The 27863-nt window shown below is 43.2% G+C and overlaps 1 protein-coding gene across 1 annotated transcript; it reads right to left on the bottom strand.

The window, feature by feature from the left end:
* Window positions 1-289: 289 nt before the first annotated feature.
* LOC108369160 (uncharacterized) lies at window positions 290-26254 on the bottom strand. The gene is made up of 11 exons (XM_017624167.1): window positions 26054-26254; window positions 21069-21392; window positions 20800-20977; window positions 20634-20729; window positions 20431-20572; window positions 18934-20312; window positions 14750-18792; window positions 13507-14684; window positions 6679-13317; window positions 2575-4529; window positions 290-1291 (listed from the first exon to the last, which is right to left on the bottom strand). The coding sequence occupies exons 1-11, from the start codon at window positions 26144-26146 to the stop codon at window positions 309-311; spliced, it is 17010 nt and encodes a 5669-aa protein (XP_017479656.1). The 5' UTR covers window positions 26147-26254; the 3' UTR covers window positions 290-308.
* Window positions 26255-27863: the final 1609 nt, after the last annotated feature.

Here is a 27863-nt window from a genome sequence, read left to right as displayed (position 1 = left end):
AACAAAAAAAACTTTAATGCAAGAGTCCATACGTTAAAGTAAACGTATATGCATTTGTTATGTGTAAAAATATGTTAAAAATCATGCAAATCTTCGCCTGCACTGCTTTTCAGCTGGCACACGGCTATATATTCCCCCTTCTATGTATACATACTTTGTGATACGCCCGCACATTTGCGCTCCCGCTCTTTTTCTTCCTTTCCCGTCATTAATTTGTTTTTCGGCTTATCTCTTCAATTTTGGACTTATCAAACTAAACTTAATTATTTTTACTTTTATTTTACTTTTCATTAGCTCCTTAAAACTATTCAATTCAACGGCCACAGCAGCGCTTCATCATCCTCATCGTCATCGTCCACCAATACGGTGTCACCACGTTGCGACCAATTTGGAAATTGTTCTTGTACCGCATCCACGGCATCCAAGTCAATCACTTCTGTGCTTTCAGCCGCGATAAAAGTGCTGCTTTGCGGCAACAAACGTTGCTCCTCAAAGTCCGCATAATAGGTGTCTTCCTCCAGCTGCATATACGCATTGTCACTCAAATTCATATTATCATCGGCAACATCATCCTCCTCAATTGTTATTGGCTCCAGATCGACTGGCGCCTCGTATTCCATGCGCACCGCACCACCACCAGCGCCAACACCAACGCCACTATCACGAGCGCCACCGCCATTGCCAACATTTGCCGCATTGGCGGCGGCGGCAGCGGCCGCATTCGTCTCCCCATCGACGTCCATCAGCCAAGTGTGCACCGTACTGACGCTGGTGCGCAAGCTGCTGTTGTCATCATAGCTAGGCGTGCTGGCGCTATTCTTCACACCCACCATATTTTGATAGATATTCACATCGTTGTGTCCTAGCTGCACGGTTGGCACTGCCTCGACATGTAATCTTCCACCACTCAGCAGACAATTCGGTTCAAAGTGACGTCGACAAATTTTGAAATTCATATTCTCATGCAATTTTGGATAGTAGTCAATTTTAAGATTATGGCACCATTTCGTGCATAGATTTCGCTGTGCGGGGAAGTTATATAGTTGCTGCATTTCATGGCAGATGCGAACTATGCACTTGCTGCGATATGGCGCTGGCGGTTTGAGTATATGTGCTGCAGCTGTGGGTGTGCGATTGCGCAGATGCATGGTAGGACGTGCGCCAAGCCGCAGGGTGCCGTTGCTGTTGAAGCAGTCTGCACGGAAGTGGGCGCTGCAGATTTTCTTGTCTGTGTTGCGATAGAGTCCTTCGTCGATTTTGAGTATTTGACACCATTGACGATAGAGGTCGCCTGTAATTTAGAGAGATGAGATATTAAATAGTTTGCTTAGTACAATTCTAAGTTGAACCAAATACATATTTTGTTAATTTAACAATAAAAATATTCCTCTGAATATGTAACAGCCAAATTGCCTTTTAAGAATATCGTCCAAGAGACCACATATGTATGTATGTATGTATGTATAAAATGTGGGGAATGAGGGCGTCATAAAAGTCTAAACCAGGCTAAATTAATGATGTGGGAATGGTTGGCAAAATGGCTGTCGNAAAATGTGGGGAATGAGGGCGTCATAAAAGTCCTATGGAGACATTGTAAACCAGGCTAAATTAATGATGTGGGAATGGTTGGCAAAATGGCTGTCGGTTTTGGTCTGTTTAGCTTCGCCAAAAATTATTGAACCGGATGCGGAATATTTTGAACTATCATGAGTTCATAAGAATTATTTTTGCTCACTTCTAAAACAGCCGTGAAGAGCCATACCTCGCTAGTTTATCTGCAGGGATGCATATTATAGCGAGAAAACTTGTTAAGGCTTCTACCACTATGCCACTCTAAGATAAACTGCTTCGAGAGCAGGCAATTTTTTCATTCATAACAACAAACAAATGTATTTTATCTTGAAAATCATTATCTAAAGACCTGAGATGACATCCTTTGCCCAACAGAGCGCCATGCTCAGGTATTTTTTCAACTTTCTTCGTTGCTTTCGCTCGTTCCGCCCTTCCATTCTGTCCCAGTCTTGTATTTGGTGGATGGTGTGGAGATAAAGAAAAGACCAGTACAACAAATATACAGGCAGGTTCTGCAATTCACTTCCGAGTGAATTTCAACCCCTGCCAATTTGAATTCTACGCGAATCCGACTCAAATTCACTCGGAAGTGAATTGCAGAACCTGCCTGATAGAGAACTATCAATGCCTGTCTGCTATAAAATATAAGACGAAATTGGCCGTTGGCTGTGAATTTTCTGAGGTGATTGTCCTCGCAAAGGTTGCACCAGCCTATCTGGTAAAGCCATCTAACCGGTCATCAGCCAAATGACGCCGTAGTAGTGATTCACCTACAGGCCTGATGAAACAACGTACCTCGAACCATAACCGCCTACAGCCTTCCGATTGAGAAGAAACGGAAAAATGCGACACGACTACTGCTCTCTTGAATCTGCCAAAAGACTGCACCTGTTAACCACGACATAAGATCTAAAATAGTGCAACTTCGATAAACCTAACCCATCGTCAGTTTTAGCTCGTAGACACCACCTGATTCGTTATAGAGATGCAATTACGACTCACCTTTGGGAAAATTGAAGAACTCCACTCCATCTTTGCTCTTCTTGCGCCCACAGTGCGGCAGACAACATTTCATTTCCGCTTCCGCAGGCCGCTCCACACTGTGTATAAGTTTGCTATTATGTCCTAAATGCAGAGTGGGTACAGCCCAAACACGCAAGCTATGACCGCCGATGCAGAAAGGTTCGAAATGCTCGCTGCACACATTGTAAGAGCCATCTCGGTAGGTGCGTGGATCGATTTTCAAATTGAAACACCATTTGGTGAATAATTCAAAATCATCTGGGAATTTCGAGAAAATTTTCAAATCCGGGCGTGTAGCGGTATTATTGACGCAGTTAGTTACGCTGCAGGTAATAGCGCTTAATTTTGGCATCGCTGCGGGTGACGCTGTGGGTGGTGCTGCTATTGGCCGGCTGGTGATGGAATTTGTCAACGGTTTTGCGGCTGGTGTGATTGTCGGTGCCGCCGCCGCCGCCGCTGCCGCAACCGGTGAGGGTGCTAATGCGACCGGTGGCACTGCCATTGGCGCGGGTAGACACAATGTTGGCACAGCATTGTTGTTCAGACCGTTCGGGCCAAAGCAATCGGCTTCAAAGTGCATTTCACAAACGCGCAGCTCGGCATGTTGTCGCGCATCGTATCTGATTTGTGTGCGCTCCGACCATATTTTAACGAAGACATTGTTGCTAGGGAAGGGAAATAGGCGCCGCTTTGATTGCATCTCCACACAAGCGGCCACATTGCATTTCAGTGGCTTTTGACTTGTTACCCCGCATGTCGCAGCCGCGTTGGTGCTGCTTGGCTGCAGTCGGGCTGGAGGCGGTGGTAGCGCTGGTAGTGGTGGTGGTAGTGGTGAAAGCGTTGCACGTTTAGGCATCTTCGACGGATCGACAGGACTATGGCGATAGATATCCGTGCTGTTGTGGCCCAGGTTTAGCGTTGGTATAGCGTCTAGCACCAAGCGTTTGTTGTATTGATCGTGTTCGAAATGTGCACTGCATATCAAGTGTGTATTGCGCTGTGTCTCGTTGAAGCGCACGCGCAAATTGTATTCCCAACGTTGCAGAAAGACGGGCTCTACGGGGAAACGGAATAGACGCACGCCGGACTGGCGTGTACGGCCGCAATGTGGCAGGCAACAACCACGTATTTTCGCCGAACCGCCTCGCACTAACCTCATTGAGAAGAAGGACGCATGCGGCGTACCCTCTTTCACCGGCATAAGCTTCTCCTCGCGTATCACATCCAAAAGTGCATTTTCACCTTCATCCATACCATAGGCATCATCATCATCATCATCATCATCATCGTAATCATCAGCATCATCATCGCTTGCTGTATAGGCATAAGTGCTAGGTTTCGTTGTGGAGCCCACTTTGGGCGGTGGGCGTTCGATTGGTGCAAGCAAATCCATATCTTCTTGCTGATAAGCCACTTGCTTGGGCATTTCCGCAGCAGGCGGCGAAGTGGAACTATCATCATTTGTTGTGTCCATGGTATCCTCATTGTCAGCTGCTTCAGCGTAATTATCTGTATTGGTATTTTTATAAACCCGATCGTAGTCGGGTCCTTTGGGTTGTAGTTGTGGTTTTTTAGGATTCTCATTTGTGAAGAGTTTGGCTGGTGCATGTTTGCCCAAATTCATGGTGGGCACCGCCCATCTAAACAATTTCGCCTTGTTTTCGTAATGTATAATGCAATGGTTCTCAAAGTGTTCGCTACAAATTTGATAGCGCCAAGGCGCTTCGCCATCGTATTTAATGCCTAAATTATGCACCCACTTATCGAATTGAACCTGCAAGGTAGGGAACTTAAAGGTGCGTACATTGTCTTGGAATAATTGTTTGCGACAGTGTGCCAAACAACACTTGCGTGAGCCAGGTATCATTTTATTGTAGCCATCGGAGGTGGTAGTGGTCGCCGCAGCGGCAGCTGCTGCTGCGGAGGTGGATGGACTGTGAAAAGAACAGAATTTGAATGATGAATTACATATATGTTTGCAAATGAAATGTAAATAATAGCAAGCAAAGAAATAAACAAATCCCTGTTCGCTGTATCGTATGTACTATGTGATCACAAAAAGCATGGATTCATTTCAAAAGTCTTGACGACTGTGTATCGCAAGATAATCTGAAATAATNGACAGCCGGGGCTAATCGATAAACGCGCCGTTGGTGTTATGCACTCTTTTTCCATATAAGAAATTACTTTGTATGGAAGAAAATGTGTGATACCGTCAGCAAAAAAATTATCAAAAATCAACGGGATTTNTTTGACAGCCGGGGCTAATCGATAAACGCAGTCAGCGCCGTTGGTGTTATGCACTCTTTTTCCATATAAGAAATTACTTTGTATGGAAGAAAATGTGTGATACCGTCAGCAAAAAAATTATCAAAAATCAACGGGATTTTTTTGCGAATTCACACTTGCACTCTATTATGCTAGAATTTAGTAAGCTATAAAACTGCATACCAAAAACTATTGTAGAAATTAAAATTAAAATTAAATTAAAATCGGGTTGAAAAGTTTGTGGAATTTTTATAATTTTTGTACAAAGTATGAAATTTAGATTTATCTGGTATTTGTTAGATAAAGAGCTATTCTTTTATATAAAAATAATAAACCTTAAAAAAAGCAAGAGAAAAGAAGTCGAAACTGGTAAAAATTGTGATGTGCCATATTTTGTCGCGGGGTGTATATAGCCAAAAAATACTCTCAAATTCATTAGAATCCATATAAACAAGCAACTAACTAAATACTTTTCAACTTAAATTAGTAGAGAGCACTTTTTTTTTTTTTGTTTATAATTTGGTTGTCAAACAGTAAAATCTAACGTATTCTAATGGTGATAATTTAATCATAAAAATTTCGATAACGATAATATATCCACAACAAAATTATTTTAATAAAAAAACATCGATTCCAATATACGTAAACACGTGGCAATAGCGATGACTACAAGGCTAATGTAGATAACATAGATAATGAAATCAATAACAGTAGTAATATTCATTTAAAAGTCGACAATTACTAAAAAATTGCGATCATATCGACAATAATGCTGATATCCATAATAGCTTGCGTAAAGATAACTATATCGATAACAACCCTATATTGATTTCAATATCCAATCGATTTCAAAATCCGATCGATTTTAAAATCCACAATAATAGCAACAAAACTATACTCATGTAGAATTATCGACTAAAATATCGACGGAAATAGCGGTGACGACAAGTACAGCATATAGAAGATCGAAAAAAATGTATCAATTTAAACAGCAATAACCATCAAATGACCATAACTATAACATAAATAAAATCGATAAGAAAATCAATAACTGTAGTAATATTTATAATAAAGTCGACAATTATTAAATATGGTGAAAATATCGATGAAAACAATGGTAAACATGAAAATGTAGATAGCGATAATTATATCGGCAACTAAACTAAATCGATTACAATATCCACAGAAATAGGGATGACAATAAAACTAAACCGATATAAAAATATTTATTTATATATACAATTTTTTTCTTTTTTTTACTTTTGAAATTAATTAATTTGGAATTGCATTTTTACATTAGAAAGCCTACAGTATTAGTTAAAAATACCCACAGAGAAACTAAGTAAATCCGAAATACTTATGTGATTTCGAAGGTAACGCTAGTAATAAGCGGTAACGCTAATAAAAAATAAAGAAGTAATTTTTTCGAAAAATTTGCGTTATGGAATTCTTTTATTATAATTTTTCTTTTTTTTTTGGTAGTGTATTACCTAATACCCACCCAAATTGCTAATTAGNCGAAAAATATGCGTTATGGAATTCTTTTATTATAATTTTTTTTTTTTTTTTTTTGGTAGTGTATTACCTAATACCCACCCAAATTGCTAATTAGTCTTTTAAAGGGGAAACCATTACAGGTCCATGGTCTTAATTTTATGTATTTAAAACTCTAAAAACCAGGTGAGAATTGCCGACACATGCTAAGCGAATGAAATCATACATCACCCAGCTTGGCACACATCAGCAGCTACATCACACCAAAATATCGCCCAGGGTCGGGAAATAAAATCAAGCTAAAACCATCAAATCACTAACCGTTCATCCAGTGGCTCCTCAGTCGTATTCCATAACAACACATCCTCGTCATCCTCATCGTCATCTTCCTCATCATCCGTTTGATTAAATTCGTCAATTTTTAAATTGCGCGTCGGTACAGCATCCGCTTGCAGAACTTCACCATCGAAATCGGACGCCTTGAAATGCCATTCGCAGATTTTATAATCGTCTGGACGTGAACTATTAAATTCCATGCCGAGTGCAGCCAGCCATTTATCGAGCATTTCCTTTTCGATTGGAAAAGCAAAATGACGCGTATACTCGCGCCTGCTGTACTTGCAATTTATTAGACAGCAAATATCTTGTTGCGTTTCAGAAGCCAGCCGTGAATGCTGCAAACGCGGCCCATCAACCTGTGCGTCGGTTGCATTACTAAAACCATCCGAGTAGATCTTTGTATCTGAGTGACCCAAACGCAACGTGGGCACTGAGCCAAACTTTAATTGGCGCTTAACGCCATAGAAACAATTTGGTGAAAAATGCAGCGTACAAATGCGTATGCGCGAACCAACTGTGGAGAGGGTTTCCTCACTGAAACGGCAATTATATACCCATTTCTCGCGCAACGTAGAATGCGTGGGCAACTTGTGCAAATGTAGGCCCTCGTGCAGTTCATGATATTTGCTAGTGCAGTTGCGTACGGTGCAAGCAAGCAGCGGTAGCTGTGAGCCGCTCGTATTTGATAAACATTCTGCGCCTGAGTAAGGCACCAATTGTTGGTTATCATTAGCGGCTGCGTAAGAACTACTCGATTCTGCTTCATCGTTGTATTCGTTGCTTGGCAGCGCATTATTCGTTGTCGCAGTTATTTTTGCGGTAGGCAATTTAGTTTTAAACTTCCTCAAGTGATTTACATCGAAACTATTTTCGTAAATGTGCTCCGGCCGCGTAGGACCCAAATTCAGCGTTGGCATGGTGCCGGGCGGCAACTTGCGGAATTGCCTGCAAATCGGGTCGAAGTGGCGCTGGCAAATGCGATAACGCCAACGACGTGTATAGTCCACCTTAAGTTGGGTGTTGTGTAGCCATCTGCGGAATAGGTATTCGGATAGCGGAAATTTGAAAAGCGTAACGTTGGGATCTTTGGCGTGACTGTTGCAATCGGGTATGCGGCAATGTCTGGAAGTGTCGCGGTCTATCGGCGTGGAGTCCATATAATCTTGGTAGTCTTCGTGTTGCTGCGCGTCGAAATCAGCCTCTTCATGCTGCGTGACGCCAGTACCAGTGGCAGCGGCGGCGGCGAATGAGCTGCTCGTTTCGCCTTCATCATTCAATTCACTGATGCTTATGCTGGGGCCAGTATCAGCTATAGGTTGTGGTCTAGTTTTATACTTCTTTAAAGTGTTCATATCGAATTCGTTGTCATAAACATGCGACGGCCGTGTAGGACCCAAATTCAGCGTAGGCATTGAGCCGGGCGGTAGCCTACGGTATTGCGTGCAAACTGGTTCGAAATGACGATGGCAAACGCGGTAACGCCAGCGACGAGTATAATCTGCTTCAAGTTGGGTATTATGCAGCCATTTACTGAACTGATCTAGATCGCAGGGAAATTTGAAAAGAATGGTGCCGGGTTGACGGGCATGGCTTGTGCAACCTTGTATGCGACAATGGCGCGCGCTGTCACGTTCCACAGGCGTTGACTCAGTTGCTAGTTCGGCTGTCTCATTAGCATCGTCAGCTTGCTCGCCTGTATCGCCAAAGCTATTGAACATATCCAGCAGGCCTTGCTTCATTTGATTCTCGATATCTGCATCGGGTTCATCCTTGACGTTGATGATAAATGGTTTATGATATGGTTTTGGCGTTGCGGGTTTTGTGGGCGCATCTAATTTTTGGCTGCTGTTTGTCTGCTCTTCCTCGTCTTCTGTCAATGCAGCTGTCTGCTTATCCTCGACTTTCTTAGCTACCGGAGTTATGGGCTCTTGGCGTAACTCACTTCTTCCTTGCGACGCTTCAGTTTTAGCTTTCGTTAACTCGGACTTTTTAACCACTTCTAACTTTGCCTTTTGCTTTCCGCTCTCCTTTGTGTCTTCCTTTACATACTCCTCTACATCTTCTTTTGCGTCCTGCTTGGCTTCTTCCTTTGCGTCCTGCTTGGCTTCTTCCTTTGCGTCCTGCTTGGCTTCCTCCTTTGCGTTCTTCTTTGCGTCCAAATTCACTGCCTTCTCTTCCTCTTCATGCTTGCTGCTCTCCATCTCCGCTGCCACTCGCTTGTCCAACGGATTCTGATAAATATCGGTTTTGTTGTGACCCAACAGTAGCGTAGGCACCGCATACATACGCAAACGCTTGTTAATGCAATGCTTTTCAAAGTGCAAAGCACATATGCGCGCATGCGTCGCCGACACCATGCTTATCTGCGTATTATAAACCCATTTGTAGAGCAATTCGGCATGGTTGGGAAAATTGAAGAATTGTACATCGCTCTCAGTCGCATCCTCACGCTCCTCAGGCGCCTTGGCATGCACGCAGCTGGGTATACAACATTTATTGACTGCTGACTGCAAAAGCAATGCAGCGCGTCTCGATTCGGGCACGGATTCAGGTGCTGGTAGTGGATATATTTCGGGCATGCTCTCATCGCGTGGCGGTAGGTTGAGTGTTGGAACCGCCCACATTTTCAAGCGCTGCACTTTCTTGGCCGGTTTTGATGGTGCGCACACATCATCGAAATGCAGTTCACATATTTTGTAGCAATACAAGCGATCCGGATCAACCGTCACCTGGGTGTTGTGACACCACTTGGCACGCATTTCCGGGTTATCGGGGAATTTGAAGAATTTGATGGACTCGGTGGTGAGATAATTTGAATTGCAGCCTGGCACGGCGCAGCTGATGCGACGTACGCAAGACATATCGCAGACTTTTGCAAAGGTTTCCGCGATCTTTTGCAAACAACGCTTAATATCCGGCTGGTTTTTAGCTTCCAATGACTTCAGCATAGGCTCGTGTTCCATGTAGAGCAACCTGAAGTGCATTGGACATATTTTGCGTGAGGCTTTCGTCGGTAACACTACGTCGTCTCCTTCTTCCTCCACGTCATCTTCCTTTACATCCGCATACTTTTCTTCAGCTTCTGCCTCATCACCAAAGCCAATACTCTCCAGCCATTTACGCCTGATAGCATACAATTTAGGAAACTCGAAGAGCTGGTTTGTCAAACGCAATTCTAGTTCCTTGCAGCCCGGATAACAGCAAACTTCAATGGGCGCCTTCAACGGCTCAGCTTTAATCGGCCAACGTTTGCGTTTAAGTGGATGACTCATCGCCTCCTCGCTCACAGTATACAAATCCTCTGTGTCATCATGTCCCAGCTTCAGCGTCGGCATTGCGCCCACTTTTATGCGGCCATGTTCATAGCAGTAGCTCTCGAAGTGATCACTGCAAACTTTGTAGGTGTGCCAGACGGTTGAGGTGATTGGCAGCCGCAAATTTTGCGCCCACTTCTCGAATTGGCTACGCGTTTTCGGGAATGCGCTCAACTGAACGCCCTCGGTCTGCTTGGTATTAGTGCAGCCAGGCACACAGCAGCTTATCAATTTTTCCGGGCGCTCAAATGACTCTGGATTCTCAAAGATGTCCGCGTCGTTATGACCCAGCAGCATTGTGGGTAAGGCGCGCAGCAACAAACGGTCACGGCCCACGCAGCGCGGCTCAAAGTGCATGTTGCAGATGAGCGCGTGCCGACAATCAGCCACTTTCATGCGCAAATTATGACACCACTTTTCTAAAACCTCAGCGCGTTCTTGGGAGGGAAACTTGTAGAGACGCACGCCATCCTCTTGCGGCGTGCGTCCGCAGTGCGGCACGCAGCAACGCTTACGTTCGATTTCCGGCAGTGCGGCGGTTTCAAATACGCTTTGGTGTATCTGCAGATCGTCGTGACCCAAATTTAGTGTAGGCACGGAGCCCTTACGCAAGCGTGTACCCTCGCGCTTGAAGCAATCGGCCGTAAAGTGATCGCCGCATAGCTGGAATCGATAACGTTTGGCTTGGTATGGATAGTGGCGGCAATTTTCGGCCCATCTCTGTAGCATTTCACGTTTGGTGGGGTAGTTGAATAGCGTCACTCCATCCAATTTCGATTTCATACAGGAGATTATGGAGCAGTGATTGGCGCGCACATACCGCAGCTCACCCCACACGTGTTCCTCGGGATGAAAACGCGCCAGCTGCTTTGGATTCGCGTGTACAGCCGGTAATGGCACGCCGTGTTCGTCAACGCCCAGCTCTAAGGTTGGCAAAGCCCATGGACGCGGCTTATGATTACCCATTACGTGCGGCTCAAAGTGGCGCGCACACACTTTCGCCTGCTTGGCCTCTTCTTCGCTTAAGCGTGTATTGTCCCGCCACTTCTGACGCAGCCAATCTGGCTTGGGGAAGCGATAGAGCGCGCTAGTGTCAGCCTCACGCTCACAGCCGGCTAAAGAACACTTGTCTGTAATACCCGAAAGTGTTGATTGCACCACCTTCGGGCGCGCAATCTTTGAAGGCGTTTGTGAGCGCCGCGGCGCTGCGGCATTTTCGTATGCCAGCACTTCAGCGGGTGATGGATTCTCTAGCACCTTATTATCGTGTCCTAAATTGAGTGTGGGTATGGCCCAACGCTTCAGTCGGTTTAAGCCTATGCAGCGCGGCTCAAAATGAGAGTCGCATATTCGCCGATGCCTCACCTCCTGTTCGCCAATGGCCAAGTTGGGCCACCATTTCGCCAGCACGCTTTTATCGTGTGGAAAAGTGAAGAGACGTACATTGTCGCGGCTACGACGCTTGTTGCAATGCGGCAGGCAGCAACGCTCATTCGTTACCATTAGCTTCACCTTGGGGTTGCGGAAGATATCGGCTTCATCGTGTCCCAAATCGATGGTAGGTAGCGCCCACGGTTGCATTTGTGGGCGTAAGCATTGCGCCTCGAAGTGGAGCGTACAGATGCGCGCATGACGGCATTTTACAGCGGGCATGCGTACATTATGCGCCCATTTTTGCAGCATGTTGTCTTTTTTTGGGAAGGCGTATAGTCGTATGCCCGCATCCACATCGCGCTCCTGGCGGCACGTCTTAATGCAGCAGTTGTAGAAGAGCGCGGCGCTGTCCGGATTCTGGTATATATATGTGGAACGCTTGCCGGTTTTGGATTGCTTGCTAGGTTTGGGTAAATGCAGTGTCGGGACCGCCCAGCTGCGCAACGCCTTGCCAATGCAATACGACTCGAAGTGGCGGCTGCAAATGCGCCAACGCCGACTTGTGTGGCTGATTTTTTCATTTTGGGCGCTGAGTCCTAAATTATGACACCATTTCTCACGCAGCGCGCTATCTTGTGGGAAGTGCCACAAACGCGTGGTAGCGGCAGCTGCTTTATCGCCATTATCACCTACGTGCTCTTGTTTCTTTTCATCCGAACTGCAACCTTCAACGCAGCAATGGCTGGTGCCTACAACGTCCATGCTGGGGTTTTCAAAGAGATTGTATACTGGATGGTGACTTGGCGGCTTCGGTAGACGCAGCGTTGGGATGGCCCACATGAATAGGCGTTTCTTGGCAAAGCAGCGCTCCTCAAAATGCAGCGCGCATACTTTATACAAGTAACGGTGCGATGAACTAAACGAGACTTGTGTGTTGTGCTGCCACTTGGCGCGCAATTCCTCGGAGCTGGGAAACGCGGTGAGCCGCACGTTGTCAGTGAATTTCGTCGAACAGTTGGGTACGCAACATTTCAGCATCTGTATGCGCGTTGAATTGGTTATGCGCGCATAATTTGCTTCTAGCTCCTCCAACGCGGCCGAGTTGACTTTGCGCGCGCCGTCATTATTTGTCGCCATTTGATAGCCCTCCATGTAGTGCAACGCGCAGAGGCGCACATTTTGAAAGAACTCAGATGCGTCGCCACCAGCCGTGTTACTAAGCGTTAAATTGAAGTAGTTGCACCAGCGCTCTTGCAGTTTCTGTACATCGGGCAGTGCGAAGAGCTGCATTTGCAGAAATTGCGCCACTCTGCAGTCGTGTACGGCGCACTCGTTGACACCTTTTTGCGCATTACCCTTGCGCCTGCCAACCTTGCGACGTTTTTGCGGCAACAATGCATTATCAGTATCGACCTTCAAATTGTCCTCGTGGCCCAATTTCAGCGTCGGCACGGAACCGTATTTAAGTGTGGCGCGATCGTTGCGTTGATAACTAAGGCAGCTGGGCTCGAAGTGCTCGCTGCAGACTTTGTAAACTTGCACCAAGCGTGAGGTGGGCACCAGCCTCAAATTAGAGGTCCATTGGAGATAGAGCGAACGCAGTTTAGGAAAACGAAACAGCGTTACGCCGTCTCCTTGATGAGACTTGCCGCAATTCGGAACGCAGCAGCGGTTATAGGCGCTGAGTTGCGCCGAGAACGTTTGACTTGTGTCAGCTGCAGGTGGGCTAGGAGCCTCAGCAACTACTTTCCGATTCATTACATGTGACGTGTCAGTGATTTTTGCTTCCTCTGCTGTGTTATAAAAATTGCGTGTCGGTATCGCACCAAAACGCAAGCGCCTGCGCCGCCTATCCACTAGGCTGTAGGCAAAGTGTTGTTGGCATATCCGCAAGCGTGGAGCTTGTGACAATTTAGCGCCCAAACGCGCGCACCATTCGCGACANGTTACATGTGACGTATCAGTGATTTTTGCTTCCTCTGCTGTGTTATAAAAATTGCGTGTCGGTATCGCACCAAAACGCAAGCGCCTGCGCCGCCTATCCACTAGGCTATAGGCAAAGTGTTGTTGGCATATACGCAAACGTGGAGCTTGTGACAATTTAGCGCCCAAACGCGCGCACCATTCGCGACAAAAGCGACTGTTGATGGGCGGGAAGCGATGTAGGGACCGGCCTGTTGCGCGTCCGCAGCGGCGCACAGCGCAATAAGTACCCGGACGCTGCCATTTGGCGGTGTGCGCTCTACTCGCCCTCTTCCTCTGCATCATCTGAGGCGCTGCTGACGCTTTGCTGCTTGTGCGCGTATTTTTTGTGTCAGGTGGCGGATCTGGTGGTGCTTTCTTCTTCATACGTTGCCTGAGGCAACATAGCCGAAAAACCGAGCGACTTAACTTGCCAGCGCCGCAACGATGTGCTGTCGATAAAGAAGCGCTTGCTGACGCTGACGCGGTTGCCGATGTTGTCGCTGAGGGGGAAGCAGAGTTGGAAGTGGTTGCGGTGAAGCGTGTCGTTTCATCCGCATTGCTGTAATTCGTATTCGAGTCATCACCAAATTGAGTGGGTGTAATGGATATAGGTCTCTTGCGTGCGTTTTTGTTGGCGAAACGGGCGCTGCTACTTCGTTTTGCTAATGCAGCTGAGGGGCCGCGCTTCAGTGCACTGCCATTTTCATTAGCGCATTTAACAAAATCGAGGGGGTCACATGCATTATAACTGCTTTTATCATCTTCATCATCGATAAGCATTTCAACATCATCGTCGTCTACTTCTGCGTCTTTGCTCTCTTCGTTATTGCCTTCGGCGTTGGCGACGCTTTCGCTATCCTCCGTATCCTCCTCATCATTGTACACATTCTCGGCAACGCTCTCGTCATCCTCAACCGACTCGTCATCGTCGTTTTCGTTGCCATAGACATCCTCAGCGTTCTCAATCTCTTCGTCATCCTCCTCTTCGTCTTCTTCATCTTCCTCTTCCTCTGCGTTATCATCATCATCGTCCTCTTCAGAGGCGTCATTTAATTTGACTTTTCTGCGCGCTCTAGCATTGCTGTATATTTCATCTTCGTCACCAGTAGCGGCACTAATGCTCGGCGTTAAATCTTCTTCCTCTTCGTCGCTGTTGACGACACCGGCAGAAGCATAGAAATCGTCTTCCTCCTCCTCCTCCTCTTCTTCTTCTTCATCGACGCGATAGTCATCGTCGTCATCATCATCATCATCATCCTTCTCCTCATCATTCTCATCAACGTCCTGCTCAGCGTCGCTGACATCGGATGGCATCGCTTTCTTCCTCTCCAGTGGCTGGAAACGTACAAATCATATATAAATATAAATCTCACTAATTATACCTGGCCACATATACTCACATTTTTCGTCTTCACCACGGCCGGTGCATTCGCAATCAGCAACTTATTGTCATATTCGAGCGGCTCGTTGTGTCCTAAATTAAGCGTCGGCACCGCGTTTGCGCGCAGCTTCTTATTGCCCATCGCCTCGGGCGGAAAGTGTGACATACAGATGCGTGCATGAATGGAGCGCGGCTTCATGCGCAGGTTCGCGCACCACTTGCGCATCAAAGTATCATCCTTCGGGAAGCCAAAAGTGCGTAAGTCGTTTTCGAGCGTGCGCCGCTGCCGGCAGTGTGACAAGCAGCACTTGGGCAGGAAGACGCCTGGAAGATTTTTAGGGTTCTCATAGATGGGCCCGTTGTGACCGAGCGCATTGGTGGGCTTGGCCCATGCGCGTAATACTTTGCCGTCAATGCAACGCTTGTGGAAGTGTAGACTGCAAATACGTAAGGCTGGATCTAGCGCCATATCGGGCGACATTCTAAGGTTATGAAACCATTTGCGTACAATTTGATTACTTGTTGGAAACGAGAATAGACGCACGCCATGTTGCAGGCGGCTGCGGCGGCAACTCGGCACGCAACATTTGATGATATCCAGCGATTTTTTCATTTTCACATTGGGCACTGCAGCCAAATCGCAGCCGTCGTCATCTTCATCTCTCTCACCATTGTTGTTTGCCGCGCCCACTTCATCAGCAGATTGTGCAGCTGGTGCGCCGGCCTGTGCTGGCGGCTCGTTCTGCAACAGCTCCTCAGCCTTGCGCTCCAACAGCAATGTTGGTACAGCCCAACGCATTAGGCGCGACTTCACAATACAGCGCGTTTCAAAGTGTTGCTCGCAGATGCGCAAGCGTGCGCATTGATTTCGTGTCAGCTGCAAATTGTGTAGCCACTTTTCCAGCACCTCTTCAATTAAGGGAAAACTAAAGAGTCGCATAGTTTCGAAGTCGCCGCGCTCACGCGCGCACGTTGCTACACAGCAGCGCGCTTCATGTGGTCGTGCGGCGGTGCCCAATTCTGGTATGCCGTGTATTTCGGCTGCAGTTGTGTGCTTAAGATGCAAAGTGGGTAGCGCCCAAGAGCGTAGACGCTGTGTAGGTCCAATACATTGCGGCTCAAAGTGGCGCGCACATACTTTATGTAGGTAGCCACTCAGGTCGGAGGTTTTAACTCCTACATTGTTGCACCATTTATCAATTAATTCCGCGCCACTGCCAGCCACGCCGGGGAAAGGATATAGGCGCTGCGCAGTACGGCTGCCGCTCACTTGATTGCTGCCACAGCCAACAACGCAGCATTGCGCACTGCAAACCGTCGGCGACGCGCGACATTTTTCATATGTAGCTTTTAGTGATTTCAAGGCCTCGTTCAATTCGTCGTCGCCATCAGCCAGCGCGTTGGCTGCATCCAGTGTGGATTTGTAGAGCTTTATAAAATGCAGACCACACAGTTTTGGCGTCTCGCTGAGCGCCTCCGCATCGACTTTCATTTGCGCGCACCACAAAGCATGAAGCGGCAAGGCGGCTGGCATGTCATAGGGTTCGCGTAGCAGCATTTTTGTTGCGCTACAATCGGGGTAGGAACATTTGTGTTCATTGCCTTTCTCTGCGGCGCCGGCGGATGCATCAAAATCAGCGGTTTCCTTCTCAACAACAACGCGCGGTCGATTTCTGCCGAAGAGAGAAATTTGTATTTGCGCTGGGTCGACGGGATAGAGGTCGTCTGTGTCGTCATGGCCGAGGTTGAGCGTCGGTATTGCGCCGTAGTGGAGCCGCATCTTACCCAAGCAGACGGGTTCAAAGTGGTCGCTGCAAATTTTATATTTATCCCGGTCCTTAAAATCAAGATAGTCCAATTTCAGATTGTGTTTCCAGCAGCGGAAAAGCCGCAGATTCTTCGGGAAACTATTCATTTGTGCGTCGTCAAATTTACGTGTCTTACCGCATGTGGGCACACAGCACTTGGTCACCACGTCGTAGCGCGCCTCTGGCGGCGGCACTGGCACCAGTTCGACTTCGGAGTCAGTATGACCCAAGGCCAAAGTTGGTACGGCCCATTTGTAGAGCATCTTCGGTCCCACACATTCTGCCTCGAAATGACGATTGCAGATGCGCACGCCACGGCAGTCTACAGGGTTCATCTTCAAATTGTTACACCATTTCCAGAGCAAATCCTCATCATCGCTGGGGAACTTGAAAAGTCGCACGCCATCTATCTCTTTGGTGGCGACGCAGCCGCTAACTACACACTGCGTCTCAGCAAAGCTTTGCGCTTCATTTGCAAAAGCATCCTCAACTTCGGGATCCAAATTCAATGTCGGTATGGCGCCCGGCATTAGCCGCTTGGCGCCGAACGCGTGTGGTTCGAAATGACGAGAGCAGACGCGGTATTGGCCACGTAGGGCTTCGCGTGCTTGTTGCCGCGTATTATGGCTCCATTTACGCAACACAGTGCGGCTATGCGGGAAGCGGAAAAGTTGTACGCCGTCAGCGCGCTTGCGGCTGCAAGATGCAATGCAACAAGTTTGTTGCATACACAATTTGGCAGCTTTTAGGCGCGCTGGATTTGTGTAGATTTTGTAGCCTGGTGGAATGTTAAGGTCGAGCGTTGGCACTGACATCGGTATGGGACAGCGCTTAGACAACACTTTCTCCTCGAAATGCGTGGAGCATATGCGACGATGCCCGTTTCCAACCAGTGGCAGCTGCAAATTGTGGCACCACTTAGCCAACATGGGACGATTGAGTACAGGAAAGCGAAAGAGTTGCACGCCGTCGGTGCCACGCCGCTTGCGGCAATGCGGCAGGCAACAACGTGGCGTCCACGGCTTCTGTGGCTCATTGGGGTCGCGCATGCGGCGGCGTTCGCGTCTGGCCTCCGCCTGCATGATCACCTGCGGCACCAGCGGCTCCGGATTCTCATACAATTGCTCCACATTATTAGCCAAATTGAGCGTGGGCAAGGCCCAGCATTGCAGTCGCCGTTTCTTGCTGAAGCAGTGCTCCTCAAAATGTAGATTGCATATGCGCAGCGTGGTGAGATCCTCGGTTTCCACTTGCAAGTTGTGTGCCCATTTGGCCAAAACTTCCGGATCCTCGGGCGTGCGATACAGCTTAACATCATCGATCTTGGGATCGCGGCGACATGTCGACACGCAACACTCGCCCTCTTCGATACCCTTATTTGACATAAGCGGCTTCGGCCATAGTTCAACGATCTCCTCCTCTGTGGGTAAACGATGTTTGGGCTCCTCAGCATGTCCCAGCTTCACCGTGGGTACGGCCCATTTCTCCAAGCGCTTATTGCGTATACAACGATCTTCGAAATGCATCTCGCATATGGCATCGTTGAAGAGTTTGGTGCCGTCAGGCACTGGCTTCAGCAGATTTTCGCACCACTTGGTGAGCATGTCATAATGCGATGGGAAGCGATGCAGATTGGCATGATCACGATCGCGATTGCGCTTGCAGTCCTGCACGCAACATGTTTCGCGTATATTCAATTTTTTAATAACATCTGGATTGCGATAGATATTCGGATCATCATGTCCCAAATTCAATGTGGGCACAGCGAAAGGACGCATGCAACCACCAATACAATACGACTCGAAGTGCGCGCTGCAGATGCGTACGCCCTTATGCAGCGTTTCGATGCCGATCTTGAGGTTGTGACACCACTTGCGCATTTGCTCTGGACGTCGTGGTATGGTGTGTAGCGTTACGTTATCTGTATGGCGATTACGCTTGCAGCTGGGCACAAAGCACACATCAATTGTTTCCAACATATTTTGTGAGGAATTAGCGCTCATGGCACTCATATCGCCAGCTGTAATGTTGGATATGCTGAACTTAAGACTTGAAACGGGGTTGGAGTACATTCTCTCGCTATGACCGCTGCTCGAAGCGATGCTATGACGATGGATGTTGTAGGCCGGAGACGGCGCGGAAACATTGTGGAAGTTAAACATTTTAGATGGTGGCACGGGGGGCGGCGTGGGCAACTCATTCTCATAGATGTTGAAACGGTCGTTATGACCCAAATTCAACGTGGGCACGGCACCTATTTAAAATAAGAGATAATAAAAAAATAATAAAATCTTCCAAACTGTCCGTTTATATTTTCCATACATACCTGGTGACAACTTTCTNAAAAAATAATAATAAATTTTCCAAACTGTCCGTTTATATTTTCCATACATACCTGGTGACAACTTTCTCAAACCCAGCGCCTCCTTGATGAAATGCGCGCTGCAAATTTTATGATTCTTTCCGCGATATATTGACGGATCTAGGCGTAAGTTATAGCACCAACGCCGTAGCAGCGTTTCATCACGCGGGAAGCGATACAAGGAGAGATTAAAATCAGACGAGCGTGTGCGCTTACAATATGGAAGACAGCATTTCTTCTCCTCCAAATAGAATACGCCTGGATTATCATGTATGCGACCGTATGGTGTGCCCAAATGCATTGTAGGCACAGCCCAAGGCTTCAGTCGAAACTTGCCGAAGCAGCGATCTTCAAAGTGTCGACTGCAAAAGTGACGCGGCTCGCGGCTATGCACGGGTAAGCGCGCATTCTGGCACCACTTGATGCGAGTTTTCATGTCATTCGGGAAATTGTAGAACTTGCAATTGCTCTCGCCACGCTGACTCGGACAACCGGGCATGCTGCATTGTGCGCGATCACCTACCGTGAATGTGTTGGTGATTTCGCGATTCTGATATAAATTCGCCACATCGTCGTGGCCCAAATTGAATGTGGGCACCGCCCAATAGCAGAGCGAGTAACGATTGATGCAACGTTTCGGAAAGTGTAAGCTGCAAATGCGATACTGATTGTAGGTCGAGCCGGGAACGGGCATCATTTTTAGGTTATGCAACCATTGATGCAAATACTTGTCATCTTTAGGGAATGTAAAGAATTGTAAAGTGGGACTGGAGTGCTTGGTGACGCCACAGTGTGGCACACAGCATACTGCTCCATCCTCGCCAGTGTCGACCACACGTGTGCGCGAGGGGACTGGGGATGTGGGGAAATGGAAATTGCTTGCAGCAAACTGCGGTGACTGATGATTGCTGTTGTTACTGTTGCTGTTGGCACTCAAGTTCCGTTGCAAGATGGTGCTGCTGAAATCGTGGCTGTTGCTATTGCTGCCACCGCTGGTGTTGTTCGGACCGCCAAAAGAAAGCGAACTCTCAGCGCCGCCAGCAGTAGCACCACCAAAAGATTCATTTGAAAAATCGCTAAAGCGATGTTGGCGTGATGGTGAGGGCAACGCAGATTGGTGTGCACTCAAGGGGGGAGGCGGTAGAGGAGGTGGTGGCAATTGTGCTGGTAGTGGATAATCAGGTGAGTCAAAAATGTCAGGTTCAACTTTTATTTCGGTCTTAATTTGTGGCATTTGGAATTCACTTGTGCCGCCAACAACACCGCCGGTGCCTGCACTGCCACTAATATTGCTGTTGCTGTTGCTACGACGCAAGAAATCTGGCGTCGGAGGTGCTGGATGCGGTGCTGAATGTGGTGGCGGAAGGTGCGGTTGATGTTGAAGGTGCGACTGCTGCTGCTGCTGCGGTGGCCGCTGACGCTGCAGATGTTGTTGCAGCAGATGCGGTTGCTGGTGTGAATGTGGTTGCTGTTGAGGAAGTGGTTGCTGTTGAGGAAGTGGCTGTTGCTGCTGGTGTTGTTGATGGAAGNGGCTGACGCTGCAGATGTTGTTGCAGCAGATGCGGTTGCTGGTGTGAATGTGGTTGCTGTTGAGGAAGTGGCTGTTGCTGCTGGTGTTGTTGATGGAAGGCGCGATTTTGTAGATATGAAGAAAAACTATTGCTGCCAGGCACTGCAGAAAGGTAATTGTTTAATGTAAGCATAGCAGAATTAAACAAAAAATTAATTATTACTTTCTATAACGCCCATCGAACAGTCTTGTAGATTATAATTGGCTGTATGTGATGACGGCGGAGGTCCATATGGAGGGCCAGCGGGCATTGCAGGGGCTAAGGTGCAAAAAGAAATTAAAATTAATTGTTTATAAACATAAAAACAACACACAAAAATGCAACGCACCTCCACCTCGCCGATAAAATTTGCCACAAAAATATGGTGCCGCCATACGATGTTGATGCAATTGTATTGGCGTGTGAAACCACAGACGACATATCGGACAATCATAGCGCGGTTGATTGCGATGCTGCGGCATATGAGCGAATAGCTGGTCACGGCTGGCAAAACCAGCAGAGCAAACCTAATGTGTGAAGATACATGAGAGGGACAAAGATCAGTTAAATATTTTAAGTTATTTGTTTTGCGTTTGTTACAAACAAACGGGCGCTTACATTACAGATATAATTGACATATTCATGATGCATATACTCATGCACTTCGCACAGTTCAATAGTGTCAAAAGATTTGCCACAGTATTTGTGACAAAAATACATATTTTCACGATGTAGTTGTTCGTGTGTTTGTAGTTCTTCGCTGGATGTGAACGACATGGGGCATATGGAACATTTAAAGTCATATTCGACAATTTCGCAGAGACTCTGGGAAACATGTTTAGTATAGCTTTGCTTCTTGAAGAAGACCTGCTTGCAGCGTTGGCAAATTGGCAGCGTATCGGAACGTTCTGTCTGAACTTTTCGGCGAGGAAAATTGAGCGTCTGAATATAAAGAGAGAGAATAATAAATAATTTTGATTATTTGAAAGAATGCGGATATTATAAAATGAAATTAAAATTGTTATAAAATTAAGTTACTTAAGCAATTAAATTTTATTTTGTTTAAGATAATCAAATAAATTAAAATAAAGTAAAATAAAATTTTAAAAATGATTAATATCTTATCTTAAAAATTTTTCAATTTCACATTAAATTCGATAACCACTCGTGTTTTTTTTTTTAAGGAAAGGAGTTACCTCACAGGTGGCCCCATTTTAATTTGGTTTATTGGATCATGAAGAGATTAACGATAATCTTAAATTTTTATATGAGAATTGCAGTCGGTTTTGTTTTTTTTTTGCTTAAGAATTACTTGTTCATATGTGTTAATAAAATCAGTTCCCCTCTTGTTGAAATCTAGAGCTTTTTATTTTATAAATACTGATACAAAATGCGAAGAGAGCTTTTACTTGATACAAATCTTGATGAAATTTGTTTACCAAAATATTTACTAAGAAAACAGAATTGGGCGGGAAATGTGAAATTTTCCGAAAAAAAGGAGTCCATTAAGCAGGACCATGCTGTTAAACTTCCACAAAAAAGATGCTCCTTCACAAGTATTTGTTGAGTATTTTTGGAAGTTTTCGTTTAATACTGCATAATGTTAATATTATTATGTTACTTAGAGAATATGGAGAAACAATGTAGGACGCTCCGAATATGGAGCCGACAGCATATTTTTATGGCGAAAGTGGACTGAATTTTATACAATCCAATTTTTAATAATATAAAACGATATTTTCATTTCCCAATACCGGGCGCTCATACATATGGTTGATGAAATGTAGAAAAGTCCAAACTGACATTTTTTTTCGAAATTTGCTACAAAAAGAAATTTGACAATGCAAATGAAGCTTCAAAGAAAGTTGTATAAGTTTAGGAGGCTTTGCATTTGTAAATAATTCAGAGATCAGCAAAAATTCTGTGATCGTAATTTCGTGTGAAAAATATCAAGTAAATAAATAAAAACCAATAAATAGTGCAAAAGTGGACAGCGGCGTGCCACAAATACAAAAAATAGGACAAATGGCAAGGAGTATACTTACGGTGACCATCCGTCCTATATTTAAAAGGACAGTTTTTTATTTTAACCCCCGTCCTTTATAATATTTGTCAAAAGTCATTTATAATGATTTGATTTAATTTTTCAGAATCGGTTAAAATCCGGTTACAGTGCATTTCGGGAAGGGAACTTGTACAATTAAATAACATAATTAACTGGTAAATACTTGATCTAAATTACGATATGCTTGAGGTACTTGTATCATACCTACAAGTTGCTTTCCAGATCATTTTGAAAAAATGTCCTCTATTTTAATATGGTCACTGCAAGTATGCTGGCATATTTATCTAAAAGCTTAAACAGACGGCAGCGTTGATCCGGACTAACTCGGACTTAATCCGGATCAACTGCAGTTAATTCCCGAGTTGATCCGGATCAACGCTGCCGTCTGTTTATGCTTTAAGACAAAGGACAGTTCCCGGTCAAAGGCCATCCACATTGTTAGGGGAATCATGTTCGTCGTACTTTTGTCTAAAAAATTACTGTAAATACCTTCCTTCTGATGAAAATGCCTGAAAATAAATTTTTTATTAACGCTGGGAGATGTGGTGGGACCAGATGAAGTAATACGTTTGCATTATCATTAATTTTATTCCAACGAAGCGACAGACATCTGACAGTTATATAAATATTATATACTATCCCTTTCTTTTTTCTTGTTTAGTTCATGACTCAAAGTAACTGCTAACATGCTTTGATATGGAAACAAAATACATATGTATACTGGATTTTACATGTATTCAAAAAGCCCTAACTGAACAATTTATTTCATAACTTTTCATTCACAATGGCCCTAACTGACAGAAATTCTACATAATTGATAAGAATATTAAAATTGTTTAAATTATGTTAGGTATTGATATTTAACATAAATGCCATCAATAATTTTCACTAAACATTTTATTATTTCAATTATATCGCTAGCTTAGAGTGAAAAGCCGCTAAGTCCACTTTTTATGATAACTCATATTTTGATGCAGGAGGCTAGAGATATTAAAAATACATCGTTTCGAAAAGGATAAAGGTCCTTGTTTTATGTTTTCTCGTTTATATCCAATGGACGGAAGATTTGCTAAATCCAAAAGCAGCTCCGAAAATTCGATTTGGCTAAAATAGTACGAAATCTTTTATTTAAGATCGAACCCCTCTGATTCGTATGCAGTTTTGCTTTGCCTTAAACAGGCAAAACTTTGTGTTCAATTTCGATCAGGAAACTCTGTTTTCCTGCAGGAGATTCCCAATATTAATACCCAATTATTTATTCAACCATTTTTTCATAGTAACTATAATTTATAAGTCCGTCAAAAACCCCGAAAAATACAATTGTGGGACCAATAAAAAATCGTTAGAATTAAAAAAATTGTTAAAAAAAAAAAAATTGGGTATTACTATTGCAAGTCCTTTGTAGAGAGCCTGAGTTTTCCGATCGAAAAAATTGATTTTCAAGAATTCTATACCATTTCTACGAAAAGTTGTTTTTTCCCACCATATAATATATGTACATGGAGAAATTTGAAAGACCTCTAAATATTTTTTGATTTCACAATAAAAAAATAGGAGTATACTTATTTTCTATATAGAGCAATCCTAGGGGGTGAGAGCATTAAAATTCCGACTAATATGTTTGGAGCACCCTAATGTACATGCCTATGTATGTAAGATTCGCACTTGTTTGCAAATTTTGAAGCGTCCGTCGAGAAATGCTTTTTTAATATAAAACAATATTTTAAGCATATAGTGAAAATTTTTAATAAAAGGAAAATTTATGTTTTTTCTTAACATTATGTTAAATGCTAGCATTTTAAAAGAAAACACTTCATATACTTCCTATGAGGTTTTCAAATACTACTGAATGTAATCAACTCAAGTAATCTGGAAAAGCGGAAAGTGTTTTATATAGCAGAGCACTGTTGAGTAACATTGCTCAGTTCCACAAATTTATGATGTTCTCTTTTTTTTTTGTTCGTATCTTTTTAAGTATTTTAAAATTTAAGTTCTATTTACTCTGTACTTAAGTGAAGAGTATTTCGGCAATTATATTTTCAGTGCGTTAGTAATTATAGCTTCTTATTTGTATTGTAGGTAAGTAAAAAACTCAATATTTAGATAAACTTGGCAATAATTTTTTTATGAAAACGACAAGAAAGTATGTGCGGCTAAGCAAAATTCGTTGGGGGTAGAATGTTCGATGCATATTACTGAGGTCATCTAACAAAGGGATTTCTTTTTACTATACATAATATAATACAAAATTATAAACTCGTAATAAAAAAGTATTTAAAAACTTAGAGATGAAAATGAAAGGATATTTTAAGTGGAAAAATTAAAAACAAAACATATTAAAATAAAATAAGATAAGATAAGCAAAGAAAAGATTAGCAAATTAAAATTAAACGCAAAATTTTGAATCAAAATAAATGAAAATTAGAAAACTCAAACCCTAATACAGAATATTTAGGCAAACCAGATTTACTTATGCAAAAAACTGTAGAAAATAATTAAAACTAACCAACAAATCAAATAAATTTTGTCTGAGAAGATAAAATAATGGAGCAAATAAAGATCAAAATTGAACACAATGAAAAAAATATTGGTGCGAACAAAGAAGCTGATGAAATAAAATAAATTCTAAGTTAACAAATAAATAAAAATGATAATCGATACCGAGTTAAAAATATAACAATATATAAATAAATACGAAACTATAAAAGCAAAAAAATATATAATCGAAGTATTCACACCAACTTGTTATCGAGTTATATGGCTATATGGTTATATTTTTTATGCAGCTTCCAACAATAAAATACGCTGAAGAATAATAATTTTTGAACAGTTATCCCTTTTGGGACCGCACGCATACACTTAAAAATATACCCGACGAAATAAGAACCTGCTTTTGAAGTCGGTAAAAACCTGGTTTTTATAACAGAAAATATAAGGATACAATTATTTTTTTCAATTCAATTTCTTTAAAATTTTTTCTCTATATTTGTTTCCCACAAAATTATTTTTTTCTGTTTTGACAATTTTTCTGCTTTTGATAAAAATATTTTTTTCTAAAAAAGATTGCTTCCAAAAAAAATATTTTGTAAAAATTACTCCTTTTTCCGAAAAATTCTTGTTTTCTAAAAATTTATATTTCTGTACAATCTTTTTTTTATAAAAATGTATTATCTTTTCTCTAAAAGTTTTTTTGTCTAAAAATGGATTTTTTAATAACTATATTTTTTCCTAAAGGTAATTTTTTCTAACCTTTGGAAAATTTTTGAAGTTTTTTCTAAAATTTTATGATAAAAATATCTAAACAAAATGAGGCACATTATAGAAAACAAAAAAAAAATCTTTAAAACAATTCAAACAGTTTTCTTAATAGTGGAAAAGCTTTTTGGGAAGCATGTTTCCCTTGGTCTTGGAAGGGTTAACTTTCAAAGCAAGGTGTGAATACCTAAAGTTTAATAAAATAACAGAGATGAGAAAGATATTAAAAATATAAATTAAATTATTTATAAGAGACAATTTTTTATTCCCTATTAATATTTACCTCTCTCACCTTATTTTGCGACGCTTCTGGCATCTCTTCCTTAATATGTATTTGTGGCTCCAGTTTAGCCGTTAACAGGCCGGCTTCCGCCATAGCATCGTGCGATAAGATTGGTTTGTTTGTTGTTGTTGTGTTTGTTGTTGTTGTTGTTGCTGCTGCAGCTGCTCTTGTTGTTGCTGTGTTGACGCTGTAATTGTTGCTGTTGCTGTTGTTGGCGCTGCACTTGTTGTTGTGGTTGCTGCTGCTGTTGTTGGGCTGTACCTGTTGTTGTGGTTGCTGCTGCAGTTGTTGGCGTTGAGCTTGTTGTTGCTGTTGCTGTTGTTGGCGCTGCACTTGTTGTTGTTGTTGCTGTTGCAATTGCTGTTTATGTTGTTGCTGTCTTTGCTGCTGTTGCAGCTGATGTGTAAGCTGCGGATGCTGATGAGCATGCTGAAGCAGATGTGGATGCTGATGCTGTTGTTGATGTTGATGTTGTGGATATGATGATTGTAAATGCTTAGGAAAATTCATATAACCAGCGTTAGGATGCATATTTGCGCTTCCTGTAGCTATGGATTCATCGACCGTACTAACTTTATTGAATGCATCATCTGTGGGTTCGGCTGTGGAAACATAGAAAAGAAATATGGGTACGCTATGTAGCAGTCATACGAAATAATATGTAAGACTCATTCGTGAATTCATAACAACTTGCCGAAGGCAATCGAAAACTAAACTAAGTACTTATGTTTGACATACGTACGTACACACTTACAGTACTTATGTAGGTATAGATATACAGTATTGGCCAATATAATTGTACCTCCATTTCAAATTGTAATTGTTTGCCACTTATGTTTATTTATTTATTTTTAGGAAGTGTCAATTAAAATACAGTTTATTCTCTGACAAAATCCACATAAACCCAGGTTTAAAACTTTGCAGAAAACTACAAAAAATAAAGAAATTTTCACCAGAATTTCAAACTTTTTTCTCAGAAGTGTTAGAATTTTTTTGAGTACGCAGTTTTGAAATTATTTTAATTGAAAATTCTTAAAAATGTATAATTAATTCCAAGTGGCAAACAATATCACTTTGAAGTAGGGGTGCTATAGATATAGTCAGTGCTGTAGATATACATACATACAACTGCCTGAATAAAGTATTGGCACAGCAAATTTTTCACAATATATGCAAGAATTTTTATTCTAATATTTTTCCGCCAATTTTGATATAAAAATATGGTATATTCAACAACAAAAAACATAAAAATATAATAACTAAACTTAGTGCAAGACTCGCGAAAATTCAGCAAATTTTCATAAAAATTTTCAATTTGAATTTTTTAGAATTTTTTAAGTATGCAGTTTTGCAGCCCATTAAATTCTAATAAAAAAAATGCAAGTTCGGAGTTATTTTTGAGAATTTTATTTTGTTGAAGGTGTTTTGCATTTTTTCCATATAAAGTATTTTCGAAAAAAATTTTTTAGTACGGAAGAGACTGCGTGAAAAAAAATTGCCACAAATCAACAGTAATTCCTAGCTACTTAAAAAGTTAAAAAAAAGTTAAAAGTTCAAAATTTTCATGAAAATTTGCTGAATTTTCGCGAGTTTTGCACAAAGTTTAGGAATTATATTTTTATGTTTTTTTGTTGTAGAATGAACCATATTTTTATACGAAATCAGCGGAGATCTATTAGAATGAAAACTGTTGCATACATATATTGTGAAAAATTTGCTGTGCCAATACTTTGTGCCGGCAGTGTATGTATTTATGTATAATCGAATAGAAATACACACAAATATTATGAGAGCAATAGAAGGTGCGAAA

The sequence above is a fragment of the Rhagoletis zephyria genome, unplaced genomic scaffold (genome assembly GCF_001687245.7).
Source record: "Rhagoletis zephyria isolate East Lansing unplaced genomic scaffold, Rhagoletis_zephyria_1.1 Rzeph_scaffold_03518, whole genome shotgun sequence".
Classification (NCBI taxonomy): Eukaryota; Metazoa; Arthropoda; class Insecta; order Diptera; family Tephritidae; genus Rhagoletis; species Rhagoletis zephyria.
The sequence above is the reverse complement of the archived record's forward strand: the minus strand, read 5'-3'. Positions and strand labels throughout refer to the sequence as shown.